The sequence below is a fragment of the Anas platyrhynchos genome, chromosome 10 (genome assembly GCF_047663525.1).
Source record: "Anas platyrhynchos isolate ZD024472 breed Pekin duck chromosome 10, IASCAAS_PekinDuck_T2T, whole genome shotgun sequence".
NCBI lineage: Eukaryota > Metazoa > Chordata > Aves > Anseriformes > Anatidae > Anas > Anas platyrhynchos.
In genome coordinates, this window is record NC_092596.1 from 15,430,568 (window position 1) to 15,446,293 (window position 15,726).

The 15,726-nt window shown below is 44.3% G+C and overlaps 1 protein-coding gene across 1 annotated transcript; it reads left to right on the plus strand.

Moving 5' to 3' along the window:
• The first annotated feature begins 4,277 nt into the window (after nucleotides 1-4,277).
• LOC101801610 (protein FAM162B) lies at nucleotides 4,278-9,983 on the plus strand. The gene is made up of 4 exons (XM_005031178.5): nucleotides 4,278-4,531; nucleotides 6,561-6,666; nucleotides 8,137-8,245; nucleotides 8,954-9,983. The coding sequence occupies exons 1-4, from the start codon at nucleotides 4,369-4,371 to the stop codon at nucleotides 9,059-9,061; spliced, it is 486 nt and encodes a 161-aa protein (XP_005031235.1). The 5' UTR covers nucleotides 4,278-4,368; the 3' UTR covers nucleotides 9,062-9,983.
• The last annotated feature ends 5,743 nt before the right edge of the window (nucleotides 9,984-15,726 follow it).

Genomic DNA, 15,726 nt, shown 5'->3' on the forward strand with positions numbered 1-15,726 from the left:
TTCTGCAACATCCGTGTTCATAGGTGCTTTCATTACCAGCAGGAGAGGGAGAACTGCACTCTCATATGGTTCCAGAAACGAACACACTTTAACCAGCAAAACATCAGCCCTGCTAACTGTGGTTTGAGAGCCCTAAGAACGGATATCCTTGATGGCAGAGAAGGTGTATCTTCTTAGATATGAACCATTTGTAAATTATAATGTCAGACATTTCTGCTCAGACCCGACACACTCAGGGCTGATTACATAAAACTATTAAATACAACAGCTCAGGGAGGAGGCCAAATCATGCTCTGTCTTGTGTTAATGACAGAGACAGAGACCAGCTCAAATCCTTTTCACCTGGGGAAAATGACTGCTCCTGTCGTAGAAAACAGGGAGGGGGGGTGTCCTTCACCATCACTACTCTCTTTTATTAGATGTTTAATTTTATTGATAGCACTCAAGATTATAAAAAATGAACCCAAGCTTCCTGAAGTGATTAGAGCCTCATGCTGATGATTGGTTTTGGTGCTACAAACCCTTTAAACCTAGGTTTGCTGTAAGATGCCATGATTGTTCCTTTAATTTGACTTGGCCTTGGTGAGAAAAAGATATGGAGCTTTAAGTTTCTCAAGATTCAGTTTGGAGGAGATAGGAGGAGAGAACAGAAGCATGTGGAGTACTGTTCCCTGAAGAGGAGGGATGGGCGCTTGGGCTCTGCAGGTAAGTGAGATATTCAAAGCAATTCATTGCTCTTGCTGTGTTAAATTTTATTCCTGGAGAACATTGAGTTGTCTTGTCTCACTTATAATTTTACAAGGCACAAGCTCATCTAGAGTTGTTTATATGTGCTACGAACAAAAGCAGAGCTCTGTAGCACATTTAATTAGATGGGGGGAAGGTAAAGAATTTTATGATAAGATTATCTTCTGCTCCTCATCACCATCCTGGTACGTAAAAACTTTGTGTGGTATGCTAAGCAGAACCTGATGGTAAGCTATATAGTTATGAGGACAGTGCATGTGAAAACAATGCAGTAATATTTTTTCAGTTAAATACTCCTGTGAATTCTTTTGTGAATATGACTAAAAATGTCATGTAGTCTTATGAAAATTAACCAGGAGATTTAAAGAGGTCGTCCTGCCTGGGCTTTTTGGAGGAATAAACTTTCATTCCTGTGATTGTTGAAAGCAGATAAAGAAGTTTAAGTGAAGACAACCTGGGTCCAAATTATTCATTGCTGCAATAATTTGGCAATAATCAGGATTAAGGTGATGGGAATGACACTATAAAAGCAGTCAGAAATCAAAGAGTAATGTATTTTATATTGTGGCTTTTTGATTCTGGTTCTATAAAGGCTTTTGTGTACATTTAGGGAGGGGAGGATGATTGACTGCTAATCCTGCTTGCAAGAGCAGAGTCTGAGAAGGCAGAAAGGATGTTGAGGGTGTTGAAGAATCAGGAAGGAGTCTTGTGAAGTTGTGTGTAGTTTTCCATCTTCAGCACAAGCACCAGTGTGCAGCAAAGTCTACAGCTATATATCAATCTTGCAGAGAAAAGAGAAATGTCATGACTGTCACTGCAGCTGCAAACCATCTTCTGTTTTGTCTGAACTAGCCTGCTCCTTTGTAACTCAAAAACCTTAAGACCTGTGCTCTCCTCTTGCAGCGAGGGTCAGAGAAAGGTTGGGGGATGTCTTTACAGCTACTCGCTGTGTCTTATCTGTACTGCACAGGGCTTGTTGAGGAGCTGGGGCCTTGGTCTCCTCCTGGCAGAAGAACATTGGCAGAGGACAAGATGGTGCCTTAAGCCTGGTCTTGCTAATTTTGCATGTCTGAACAAGATGTTACTGCTATATAGTAAACTCCATGTCTGTGAGCTTAACAATCATGAAATAATGGTTGTGTTCTGATAATGAGACACTGATGGGTATCCAGCTATGTCTGGATGATGGGAGTGAAAAAAAAAAAAAAAGAGCCTTATAGGGATGTTTTTTAACCTGGGTGGGGGGACATTTACTTGCTGGGCATAAAACACCACTCTGAGGAAGGTTAAGAACACCAGGCTACATATAGGAGCCTTGGTCCAAGAGCACCCTGCATCTCTTGTCTGGAAGAGACTCAAGATACTCTAGGTCAGAGAAAGATTCATGGTGCACGAGGGAAAGTTTGATTTCCTAATGCAGTGGCGTGTATAGCTTTTTATTAGCTGTCTTTCACTGCAGAGCAAAACTCATCCCAGCGATAATCATTCCCAGTGCCAGAGAAATGAGTAAAATTCAGGAGCAAATAACTGCCTCTTGTGGTTTCATGAGGACCTGTGTGTCTTTGCACTTCTAAATTCTGGCATAATAAATCCTGAAGTGCTGTTTTGCTCGCAGCAGACATGATTAATACAGCTGTTAGCTGGTGTGTTTTTTAAAGGAAACAATTGGCAACCCCTAGGTGGATAAGCACTGGAGGCCTGGAAACCCTGTGATTTTCTCTGCATTTGAGAAGCTGAGAGAGAAAATAAAAATGATGTATATATTTTTTCTTTTTAAACCCAGACTGGGACATGAGGTAAAGACAGTCACTTTTGCAATAAACACTTTCAACATATCTGTTAAGGTGGAAATCACAGCAGCTCACCCTGTCACCTCCAGCCCACCTGCCCAGGCAGTGAGGGATGTCTGAGTGGACAAGGCCCATTTTCCACTCAGCAGCTCTTCTGTGAGGTGGAAACAGGGCCTGTGGGGATGCTTAGACATGCTGAGCCCTGTAAAATTTATGCTATAAATGCAGGTTTCTCTTCTGCACACCCCATCTCCCCCCATTGCAATCCTGATCAGGACACTGTGACTTTACTAGGTTTCTCTTCTGCTTCTTCCAGCATAATCACAGCCACTGATTTCTGCTTGTTTGCAGATCTAGTTTGCAGCTGGAAGCTCAAACCACCATTTATTTTCTGTATGGGTTCCTAATCTGGAAATGGATCTAATTTGCTTTACTGAATTACACGCAAATTAAGCTAAACACATTGTGTAATGTCCGGATGCATTGTGGAGCTTTCATGAAAGAGGAAAAGGACCGTTTGTCATTGCTGCGTTTCTTCTTTCCTCAATATCAGTAACTTTGTGTTCTCAAAAATATAAAATGTCTCTATAAACACTGGAGTTTTTCCTTGGGGCCAGGAGCTGGGTAGCTGGAGATGCATCTGTTTTGCATCTTTCATCCTCTCAGCCATAAAAGAACATCCTTGCCAGCATCCTGAGCTCTATCCCCTTGCAGTTCCTCCCCTCAGAGTTAGACACACTTTGGTTATCTGCAATATTGCACTTGATAGTATTATTAAATAGTTCTGAACATTTTCCTTTTGGCAATAGCTTCTTCCCTCTTGAATGGATTTTTTTTCTTGTAAATCAGCTTTGGAGCCTCATACGTTTAAGGAAAGTAAATACTTCACTGCTACAAATGAGAAAAGTATTTTGCATTTTCATTTCCTGACCCATCAGGGAGAATTTGTGCAAAATACAGGAGAAATGTCAAAGTGAAAAAATGGCATTGTTTTTGGTTCATTCTCTGACGAGCACAGCTGATGTTATAAAAAGCACCCAGCACTACTCAGACTTTGTGGAGACTGAATTGAAAGAGGACAAATACTTCAAAGATTAGTGCTACTTTTCAATGTCCAATTGTACTCACTGACAACTACTACATCACCTGAGGTCTTCTACATGATTTCTTAGTTTACTGATTTAAACCATGTCTGAAATACTTTTATTTTCTAGGAAAGTTTGCTGTTTAGATGTGGGACTGTCATGATCCCAGGATGGGGTCACCACATGCATTTACAGCTACAAGCGTTGCCTTTAGTTTCCCTTCACTAAACCATCTTTATTCTGAGACAGCAGAAAAGCCTTTCCTCTTCACAGAGGCTGTTTAACAGGACTGATTTGCAAGATTATTTTCTTAGCTGAGAACAATTAAGAACTCTAACAGCTTAACTGACTGTGATAATTAACAGTTACAAAGCCTATCTTTGTGGAGAATATAGCACACTGTCCTATTTTAGTCCTAGCGTAATAAAGAGTGAGGAAAAAAAATAAATACCCATTGATATCCAGAGCAGTTCCCTAGGATGGTGAGCCTGGTGGAGAGCCCACGCTGGGTGTGAGCTGCCACAGCAGCCGTCCCTGCCTGTGCAATGCAGCAGGTTAGTCACTTTGACAAACAAGGGCAATAAATTTACATAGTCATCATGACGCAATTAGAAAATTTTGGCAGCCAATGTGGAAAAGCGTGCTACTCCCCACTCACAGGAAGCGGTAGTTTTATGTAAATAACTTCTGGGTCAACCTTCTGGGCTCCAGCCGGTGCCCTGGCTGTTTGCAGGCAGCAGCCCAGGATGCTGGGGAGGCTCTTGGGCAGCAGCCCCAGGCTGTGGTGGTGGGGGGCTCGCCTGAGCACCTGGAGCCCCCACACTGCTCCGCTGCTCCTGCGCCCTGCCAGGGCCATCGGTGACAAAGCCAAGGGTGTGCAGGATGTGGTGCAGCAGACAGCTAATCCAGGTGGGTAGAAATGCTTTGGTCACTGTTCTGTGCTGCGGAATGGAGGGGAAGGTGTTTGTTTTTTTTTCAGGAAACAGCTAGGCAATGACCCTTGTTCCCATCTATGGCTGTGCTGTTTCAGTGCTGCATTGGGGTTATAAGCATTGCTGAGGCACAGAGAGAATCAGAAGTTCCAACTAGTAGCATACTACTCGGGAATAAAGATTTTTGTGTTAAATAGTCCTTCTCCTGTGTTGGCAAACAAACAGACATCTCGTGTCCCGGAATCTGTTAATTAAAAAAGAAAGTAAAAGTTTCTCCTCACACCCTGCTGCTGGGTTTCTGGTGGAGGATGGGTGCACATCCCCACACGTTCAGGGACGGTGATGCCTGCTGCTGCCATGTGCTATCCCTCCCCACCCAGCACACCTTGGAGGTAAGGGGTATGCCATCTCGGACAGGGATATTGGAGTGGCTCAGTGCAGTAACTTAAAGGCAGTGGATGGGTTTATTGCTCCTTCTAGTGAGAAGGAAGGTCAGATCCATGCTTGGGTATCATTCTAGCCTGATCTTCCCATCAGGGAGCTGCTTGGTGCCCCCTCCAGATGAGGTCTCTGTACCAGGCAGCCCTTCCTGCAGTGGCCAATCTCTCTGGCACTGTTTCTCTTTATAATCCGTGCCATCACCTCCTTGGCCATGCCTTTGCGGATTCTTCACCCTAGCACAACCAGGCTGTGTGGGGCTGCTGGTGTTTCCATGGAATGAATGTGGCTGTCTAGAAAAGGGCTTTGCCCTTGTTTTCCCTGAGATGGAGCCTGTCCTTTTAGCAATCCATCCTACTGCTGACTGCAAATCAGATTCAGGCTCTCACTGATATTTCAGATGTCTCTCTCCTGGTCTCACTGACACTGGTTAAGAAAAATATGAGAAGCAGGAGATTAAATTTACCTGGGGACTCAAGTACCAAGATTCACACCTAGAATTTTTCAGCCACTCACAAGACCTGGCACACGTGAACACACCTGGGGCCAAGACACTTAATGTAACTTTACAACTGAGCACAGGCAGGAAGAGATGCTCTGTGCCCTCTTCTGTATCTGCAGCGATTTCCTTTTAGCCAAACATCAGTAATTCAACAACAACCAGGGAGTTGGGGACACTGAGACTGTCCATGTTCATGTCCATGTCCATCCCTTTCTGCATGCTCTGGGGCATGCCTACCTCCCCCACAGGGCACTACTAAAAACACCAGTCTCACATTTGCAAGTACAGGGCATCATATTCCAGAATCTTGTGTGCACCCTGCCTGGGTGCATGAGCAGATCCAGCTGCCTGACAATGATATGGACATGCAAGGCATAAAACAGGTTTTGGGCTAGCCATTCCTTACCCTATTTTCCCAGGGTTTCCCTGCCACTGGCCACATTGTGGCCTGTCACTGGGCTTGTTTCTGTCAAGAGGCACTGGAGTCTCTTTTTCAACCTTCTCACAGTGACAGCATGCTAATGGCATCACTGCGGTAGTCTGCTGGGGTGTAATGTATCATCATTAGATTACAGCAACGTGGTACCCAGCTTGCATGAGAACAACAGCCTCCCACCAGGCTGTATTTTAACAGACCTCATCTCTCTATCAGCACTTTCCAAAGGAGATGCTGTTGAGGACTTATTAGTGCTGCTGGCAGTGTGCTGAACTCACTATTTAAAAGCAAGATGCAAGCAGGGTGAGAACATACTGTGGGATTGGGGTGACTTCAGCCCCACATCCCTTCTGCCTCTTAATGAGGAATGTTGGAGAAATTTTTAGTTTAAAACCCACTTAAAATAAAGAAAATACATATTTTTAAATTGAATAAGCTCTAAACATAAGCAAGTATCTCATATCAGCTACATAATCCCATTGATATTATAATGCACATTTGGCTCTCACAGAACAGAAAAATGCTATTTTGAACTTTGAATCCTTTTTCTCTGTAACTATATATATATTTTTTCTTCTCTTCCTCTTCTTAAGTTTATCTCACTGTTGCCTTTTGTAAAATTTCTTAAAGGTTACAAAGCATTCATGAATGAAAGAAGGCCTACAAATTTTGATAAAAAGGTCTTAGTATGGGCAGGACGCTTTAAAAAGGAGGAAGACATTCCCAAGTACATAACGTAAGTATATGTAAAACCTTTTTCCTTCTGATGTTAAATTCATTTTGCTTGAATGATGCTTTTGGATATGAACAAACAGATTGAGACTGCAGTCTGCATTAGTCAGAAGTGTGTTTACAGGGTGGGTGTTTGTGGACTGCTATGCTTTTGGGGCTTGCTGCTACTGGTGTCCAAAAATAATCCCAACTTTTGGGAGCATTAACTCCTTGTTATACCTTATGAAGTACACTGGATTCACTTATTTTAAGTAGCATAAGTTTCAGACTCAGCTGAAGTGTCTTTTGCAAGGCAAGTAGCTTTGTAGCTCAGAAATTACCATGGTACAATGTCATTTGGGTTTTTAATATTCTTGGCTAGCTTTTATTGATTAGCAATTAATAATACTACATACATTTTAAAAGAAAGTTAGGGATATGCATAGCTCTGGTGACAAACATCTGCAAAGAATTCCTCGTGTCTGGTCTGTGGTTTTATACTCCATGATATCTCACATCCCGTGGAATTTTGCTAAAGGATTGTATTTCATTTCAGAGACCTAATGTCTCCAGACTTGTGGCATACTGGGGGCTCCTCCACTTGGCCTTCCCTTTGCTAAGTAAAGAAATCCACAGCTGGACAGGATTTCATGAATGACTCAGGTTGTCACATTGTAGACTCTTGCAAATATGAATGGTTAGATAAATCCTGTGAGTCACTCATGGAAGGTGGAGGAGATTTCTCAGAAATGGCTGCACGCAGTCCTTTGGGAAGACAAGTCTGGACGGATGGTGCAGTTGTACGCTGCAGCTCAGTCTCAGCCTCTCGCTGCAGTAGATACTGGTGTGCCTGTTGCCAGCTGCCTGGCAGAGGTCTACATGGTGTTGAGACAGGGCTGCAGGGCACTTCATGCATCTGGGAAGGGGATGTGGCTACACATGCAATCACCACTTTCTGTGCCTTTTTGCTGCATGAAAGCTCTCTATTGTTCTCAGCCAAAATGTCATACGTGTGCTTTTATTCCACTGTGAGAACATGGCATGGCCCCAGTGTTTCCTGGTACTGTGCAGCACCCCACACTGTGCCCTGCAGCTCCCAAGGGTGGACCTCTTGTAATTCTATTATCACGATGAAATTGTTTTTCTGTCCTCGTAATTTTTAGCTGTTCATTCTGTTGTGAAAAAAGATACAAGAGCAGAGTTTGTTGTTTGTGTTGTTGCTGTCAACAGCTGGGAGTAGCAATACCTGACTCTGTGTGTGTGTGTGTGTGTGTGTGTGAAGGGGGTTGGCCAAACCTTTCCTGCACAGGCTTTTTTTTTTTTTTTTTTTCCCTTGAGTCCCGTAAGCACTTGCAGAAAGAGAAGGTTAAATTCATAGTACATAAAAAGGCAGTTGCTGGAAGATTTGAGGATTCATTATCCAGCTCCCCATGATCTTATTTCCCACATGCTGCTACAGTGCTACAGGATGGAAACTCTGTTCTGTCCTCCACAGCTCTGAGGTCCTCGATGCAGCAAGGAACACTGTGAGGATAAAGGTTTGCTATATCATGATCGCACTGACCTTGCTGGGCTGTTTGGCCATGGTAATCACAGGCAAAGAAGTGAGTATTGCTTCTGAGTGAGGTGAACTGATCCACTTAAATGTATGGTCTGTGTATGCTGTTTGTAATGTTCTTTTTAAATAAGCAGGCGCGTGACAGATAGGTGTTGAGGTTAAGTCCATATTAGCAATATTTGCATGGGACCCCTATCACCCTATTCTCCTGAGGAGAGATTGACACGGAAACACAACTTGCTTGTTAATGTGTTCCTTCTGACCTACTTTACCGTAAGCCAGTGCACTGCAATGCCCCATATCATGGTGTTGCACCAGGAGGCCAGTCCAAAGGTTGTGGAGCAGCTCAGACAACAGCAGCAGAGCCTGGCCCTACCCTGCAGCAAGGGAAGTGGGGCTCCCATGGCACTGCGCAGCTAGCCATTGGGCCACTGTGGCCATTAAAAGATACGAGACTTGTTTCCCCCATCCCATTGGTGGGGAGGGAGGGTCTGCAGCTAGACTAGCATGTCCCAGCTGCAAGTGCTGTGCCCTTCTTCCATCCTGCTTGCTCACCTGTAAACATCAAGCAGTGCAACTTTTCCACTAATTAGAAGCTGAAAATGATGACAGTTTAGTAAAATGAGGAGGCAATGTCTTTCACTACAAAATATCAAAAAGAACAGTGTGATATCTAAGCAAGTGGTGCAAATACAGGGAAGTTTAGTGGTGGGAAATGTGTGCGTGCAATGATTTTCACCATTTCTTTTCAAAGGCTGCCAAAAGGGATCACACACTGCTGAGGATGAATGAACAAAAGAAGGCCAAATGGAGGGCTGAAGTGGAAAAAGATCAGGAGGCAGCTGCTGTGAAGCCACAATGATCAGGAACAGATTTACAATAACAGCAGGAGATAAGCGACTTGCACACATGGCATACATACCTGTTTTCATTTTATGCTTTGGAACTTTTTCCCTGCAACTCCAACAGAGCAAGGACTTTGCTTCTTAAAAACTGCTCTGTACGAACTGTGAAGATGTTACGGAAACTCCAAGGACTGCTTTCTGTGGTCTCTGGTCTTAGTCACCATGTTCAGCTAAAAAGCAGATGTCTCTAAACTGGGAAGAGTGAGAGGGACGGGTGCAGGACTCCTCATCTCTGGATCAGCTTCTTGTGGTGCTGTCATAAGTGATACAGAGCTGGGGCAAAACAAGTCTGAAAAGTCTTTTTTGAAATCAGAAAGAGGTCAAAAATCTCTACCTCTAAGCCTACTGCCATTGCTGTTCCCTCTCCCTTCCTGTGACAGGGGAAAGGAGGGGCACGAGCACAGAAGGGCTGGAGGGGTGTGAACAGGCCCTCGTGACTGACTTGGGCACAAAGGGGCTTTGTGCCAGAGAAGCTGATGGTGGTGTGGAGTGGTAGTGTGGGCTCATGGAGTGGTTTGGTGGTTGTGGGGCAGCTGCCCTCCTGGGAACCCACACCCTGCACAGGGAGCCTATCTGGAGGCACCATTCATCCTGTTGCACTTCACTGGGTCTGCTTTTCCATCTTCTGCTTCCAGTCATTGTATGAAAAGCTCCCTAGCTCTTGCTTAGTTGTGATTTTAGTCAGGATTAATTGTTAAAACATGGTTTGCTAAAACAGAATTCTTTTTAATCACCATAGTTCATTAACTTATAATAAAACAGCTGTCCAATTACATCTAAAACAAACACTTCTCTTTACAGCTTCATCTAAAGTGTCACCAAGCTCTCTTGGATGTTGTTTAACAAATGGGAGAGATCCTAATAAATTATTGAAAGTTCCATTTTCATAAAGTGATTAAACTTTAACACAGACCTCAGTTCACACTTGTGGTCTGAACCCCTGTGCATCATTCATAAATCCCTAACACCTGTAAACACGCCCACGGAGCTGGGTGCACTGCATGGGGTACCAAAGGATGCAGAGTGACAAAACCCATCTGTCTCACCCTGGCCACCACAGGAGGTGGTAAATGCTGTAGCCAAGCTCAGCTTTTGTGCTGTGTCTTGAGCATCACACCAAAGCTTTTCTTTGCTGCTGCTGGTTTGTTACTCACACAGGGTATACTTGGGCTCCAGCAGAGTCTGGAAGCTCCCACTCAGGTCTCACAGGTTTATTGTGCCAAAAATAATGTCTACTTACTGCTGGTATGTCACTACATGAACAAATTGCTGGCAAGGATGGGATCATCCCCAGGGCTTGGGAGTTTGTGGTCAGCAGCTGAACTCTGGCACTTTGTCTCCTGTATCTGTGGTCATATGGTGGCTTTTTTTTTTCCCTTCTGAGGCCTTTTAGGACCACTTTTCTCCATGTTGCACACCCATTTGGGATGAGGAACGTGTATGAAAGGGATGTTACATCTGTCACAAGCTGGTGTTCACAGTCCTTGTTTCCAGCTCACGGACCTGTACAGTATAATTTGCAAAAAGTGATGTCTGCTCCCTGTAGTATTCCCTGTGAAGCACATCTCAGAAAAGTGAAAATAACAGTCTAGGACAAGTACCAAGTAAGCAAGTCTCTGCTGAGATGGTGCTTTTTGCCTGCACAGGTAATATGTGCTCATTTGTTTTATGTGACCTGGTTTTCTTGGTTAGTGCAATAAACCTGAAGAATTTCCTCAAAGTTAGTGTTCACTTGGGGATGAACTAAAACATCTCTGGTCAGTTGCTTAGGTTTATTTATTTTTTTAATTCTTAAATGGCCTTCATGTACCCTATTTTTAAGGCAGCACATGTAACACTTAAAGGAGCCCATTTTGATGCTTATAAACAAAATCATATCCATGTTCTGAACTTACCTGACTTAAACAAAAAAGGAGAACCTCATAACCATATTTAAAGAACAAGCAAATTGATTATGACTTTTTCCATTCTGGTCTTCATCTTCCTGTGCCTGGAAAAAAAAAAACAAACAACAAAACCTGCTTCAGGTATGAATAATCGTCAAACCCTTTTGAATAACATTAATCTCTGTTGACTACTGTATAAAGCTGCTGCATTACACATTGTCATTAAGAAGAGGGAAAAATCAATCCCTCCTCCCTGAGCCAATGATGATGGGTCACTTCTGAGCAATCAGATGACCCAGGTGCTTTTGGGCTCTCATAAAGAGCACTGAAGATTATGTAGGGGATAATCCTTTACCAGCTCCAGCTACAAAATTAGTCATTTTAATATAGTAATATTCCACCCAGAATCAATTGGACTAATGGCTGGCTTGCACTCAGTGACGAGTCGCTGCTGGTGTAGCACAGCCTCGGCTGGAGCCGTCCCTGTAGTAACTAGAGATGCCAGCAGAGGACATTGTACTGCTCTGATGCCTCTCTGACACCGGGGCTTATCACTGCTTGTTAAAATCGGTTTCCATCTGTGTTTGCAGAGTCCTTTAACTCTTCTCTTGAAAAGCTTCTAATTAACACAGCTTCCTGAATGTATAATTGGCTGAACCTCACCACCTTAGGGTAGTGTTTTTTTTTTTTCCTCCTCCCATCTATATTGCTTCAGAGTCACACCTGATCCCACAGTCATTTTAAAAAGGGATAGGAGTTGTTATTAGGTAGGAGATATTCTTCCCTTTTTAATAACATGCCCTGTATCTACCCAGCCTGTCCCTGAGGACAGCAGGAGGGGCTGGGTCCTCTTCAAGGCAGGGGATAGAGCTGAAGGCATGCTGGTTTGTCATGATGCTCAGGCAGACTGGGGGTGAGTCCTTTCAACTCCCATCTCCTCGTTTATCACTCTGCACTGGGAGGAAAGAAAGCTTTCTATCTTGCAGGATTTTTTTTTTTTTTTTTTTTTTTTTGTCATTTTAATGAACTCCTACATGGAAATGGTTAACAACGGGCAGTTGGCTGGTGCCATAGAGGCTTGTGTTATAATAATTATTGGGAATGTTTTGCCTGGTAGCTGGAGCTAATCTAATTCTGCTTCTATTAAAATCAATGCTGTATTTCCTTCTGGCTGTGTTTAAGAGCTGTCATCCACTGCTTTGGAAATCCCTCTGATTTCTAAAAGGTCAGCTTCCCCAAGGAGCCCAGTTGCTGTGGGGCAGAATTAAATACACCTGAACTTTCTTCTACCAATGAGGTGATATCAAGCTTGCATGCAAGGCTCTGTATGATGAGCATCCCAGTGCCTTGGAGAGAGGGTGTAAGATGGGAAACTCTGAGCTTGGAAGATCTCTGTCTCTCTCTTGCTTGTTTTGTCTCTCTCTTTGACCTGCTCAGGGGGTTTCTAGTGACACTTTGTTTCCTTCCATCCATCTGCTTTGATCAGCTTCTCTCCTGGTATGCAGCAGGACCCACACGATACTGCACTTGTGAGGGACATTTTGCCTGGATGCAGATGAAATCTTGCCATTTGGAAAAATCTCATTTTAAAGAATTTCCTATTCTTTCAGTGTTTAATCTCCCACCAAGCTGGGAAACTGCTGCTGATTTTTAAGGTTGAGTGTACCAGGCTTCAGCTTCCAGGCATTGGACGTTGTCTTCAATATGGAGTAAAAAATATTCCATCTCAACTCCTTCCTGTGTGTATGTAGTTACCCATCAGCTTTCTTTTGGAGTTAAATTCCTACTATTTTCAAAAAAACTGTCCTTTCTGATGTTTGCTTGGTGGGTACCACTCACTCACTGGTCAATTGATCTCTGGCTGCTGCTGGCCCACAGGAGAGCCCTGCTGCTCTCTGGGATCCACACACCTATCATGATTTCAGAGCTAGTTTAAACACCATTCTCTTGTTTGTATTTGTCATGAAGTTGTTCTAGCGTAGCAGGGAAGCAAGACCAATGCTCAGTAATTTGAAATAATTAATGGATCATTTATTAATGCACTGAGGTAGCATTAGAGCAATTTTCCATGGTTAAGTCATTTGATGATCATTAATGCTGTATGATTTATTACAAAACCACTGTGCCTGTCATATGATGAGCAGGTAGCTCCTGAAAGGTTTAGTGCTCTAAAAGGACCAGAGGTTTTCAATTCTCTGCTCTGTGCAGGATCCAGACACAGACCTCAGCTCTGTGTTGGTCAGGCTGGTTCCACACCTTGGCTGAGCATGGAGGCAGCCTTCTACATGGAAATTTGAAGCTCAGATCTGATTTTTCCTCTGTAGTGTTGCATTTCCTTGGTGAAGGGGTCCAAACCTTGAGCTATGTGGTCAGGGACTGCTATTTGTTGGTGTGTGAGGGCTTGCCAGGGGGAGAAGGTCAGTCTGGAACATGATTTTGCAGGAAATAGCTGAGCTCACTCATGGCTTATGTATGCTCTGCAGCATGAACAGTTATCAGAAACTGCCAGTGAGGCTAGACCAGAAAATCAAGGGATCTGCATGTCAGTTTGTAATATGCGGATGAGGTATGGTCCAGAGACTTCTTATAAATGAAATGGAAACCCAAACTACCCAATGAATTAGTCATATGCTAATTACAGTCATTCCCAATGGTTCATGTTTCTGTTTCCACAGACTGTATTAATGCAAACCTCACTCACGTGGTGCGCTGTGAATTGCATACAACTCCTAGCTCCCTGTTAGCTATTTTATCATTGTCTAAGCATTGGTCTGCAACAAATTTCTAACAGCAGGGCTAAAATCTTTACCAAGGGCATCCACCAGAGCTATAAAGATGTCATTAAAATGATGCTGTTCCAGGGCAGATAGAACAGTCTCCAAAATACAGTTTCAGATTGTACCAAGGGGCTGGAGTAAGCCTTGAAAGGTAGGAAGTTAAATACCCCAGCACTTCAGTGCACTAAGCCCCATGAGAGGCAATTTTACTTGACAAACAAACCTTAATGTAAAGCAAAAGTACAACTATTGCATGTCGTGCTCTCCCACTCGTTTCCTTTTTTCTTCTCCCAGAGCTGTTGTGCGGGCGGTGCAGGGGATGCTGTAAGCTGAGGACTGCTGGGTGCCTGCCGCTGTAGCACGAGCCCACGCACTGGCAGGGGAATGCTGTGGGTTGCCAAGTGCTGCACTGTGAAACTCTGCAGAAATGGGCAAAAAGCCGACTGTGCAGCTGCAGTATCTGATGTGCCAACTCCCACAGCCTCTCTGTAGCTGCTAATATTTAGTGTTTGAGGAGTTTTTATCTCCTTACTGCTTAGTGACTTTGCTGAATGCACCAGGGAGGCATTTTGAGCTCATTTCAGGTGAAGTCCAGGTGCCTCTGGACTTCCATGGGTGACAGCTGGATGTGCAAGTGTCTCCTGCTGCTGGGAGCATGCAGGTGTCCTTCCAAGATGGGCTCTGGGAAGGAAACTGAACAGGATGAGGAGCAGAAAGCTGCTGCCCAGATAGCACTTTGTGGGCAGCTCCCCAGAGGTCACTGCTTCCCTCCCAGTGTCCTTTACCCAAACTCTGACCTAGCACCTGGATGCTCTGCAGCAGAAGGTGCCATCCTCCCCAAAGCCAGAATGAGAGCCCAGCTGCTATGGGCATCTCAGGGCAGCTTCATCTCTACACCCAGAGGTGTGAGCTGCAGTCCCATAGCTGGGGCCTCCACCTGCCCTCAGGGTGACAGGGCTGGGAACAGGGTGCCCAGCCTAGGGGAGAGCAGAGTGGTGCATCCCTTCTGCTGTCACGTCCTTTCTCTGCCCATTCTGCCAGCGTGGGCAGCTGCTGCTGTTCATCCGGGCTTTCCACAACACAAAGCACTCTGCAATATTCGTGGGGTGGGAAGCTTGACCTTTTTTTTTTTTTGAGAAGCTCAAAATGTACATTGGCAGGTCAGACTTCCTTTTGGGAAGAACTAGGACAAAGGGTTCAGCAGAGCAGCCCAATTCCCAGTATTTCATTTTGGTTCAATTAGACAGAAATAATAATAATAAAAAAGTCCTGGCAAAAGTGTATCTAAATATGAGTCTGGCACCCATTTCCAGAGCCACTTTATGTGCACAAAGAAATGCACCAGACTGGAAAATAATTTGCAATATCTCTCAGGATTTTTTTTTTCTTTTACACATATATTTACATAAAAGAAAGTAAAATCTCTGCAGCCTACCTTTATTTCAAAAGCAGGTTTCCCTTGAGACAGCGAAATAGTGTGGCTGTCTCATCTGATGGCTGAATGATGAGAATTTCACTTTCAGCCCTGTGCAAAGAAGCTGAAAGTTTTGTGCTGAGAAGAGACAGCTGAAGCTCTGCTTTTCTACCTCCTCTGCAAAACTGGGGCATCTAACCCTGCATGCCTCAATGGCTCTTAGCGGATGCTGGTGCCATTTTACACATCCTAGAGGCAGGGAGATCAGTGATGTGGCTTGTCTGGGTTTACTTGGCACCAGTCGGGGCTGCAGCCACTTCCCTTGGTCCCCTGGCTGTACTCCAGACAACACAGTCCCAGCAGAGGGGACTGCATTCAGGGTGGCATGTTCTGTTCAACCCTTGTGCTGCACTCAGTGCAATGTGTTAGGCTCAGCAGAAACATGTGGGTGCTGCCAGGGCCATTTTATCCCCACCTTTGCCAAGGAAATTGTAAGGGTTCCCCACAGCCTCTTTCCTTGCTGTGCCAGGTGTGGGGGATGTAGC

Excerpts from the sequence above, each read along its gene's own strand:
- LOC101801610 (XM_005031178.5), top strand. The coding sequence starts at position 4,369 with ATGCTGGGGAGGCTCTTGGGCAGCAGCCCCAGGCTGTGGTGGTGGGGG. Across the intron at positions 4,532-6,560 it reads GCAGCAGACAGCTAATCCAG|GTTACAAAGCATTCATGAAT; the intron begins GTGGGTAGAAAT and ends AATTTCTTAAAG. Across the intron at positions 6,667-8,136 it reads GACATTCCCAAGTACATAAC|CTCTGAGGTCCTCGATGCAG; the intron begins GTAAGTATATGT and ends TGTCCTCCACAG.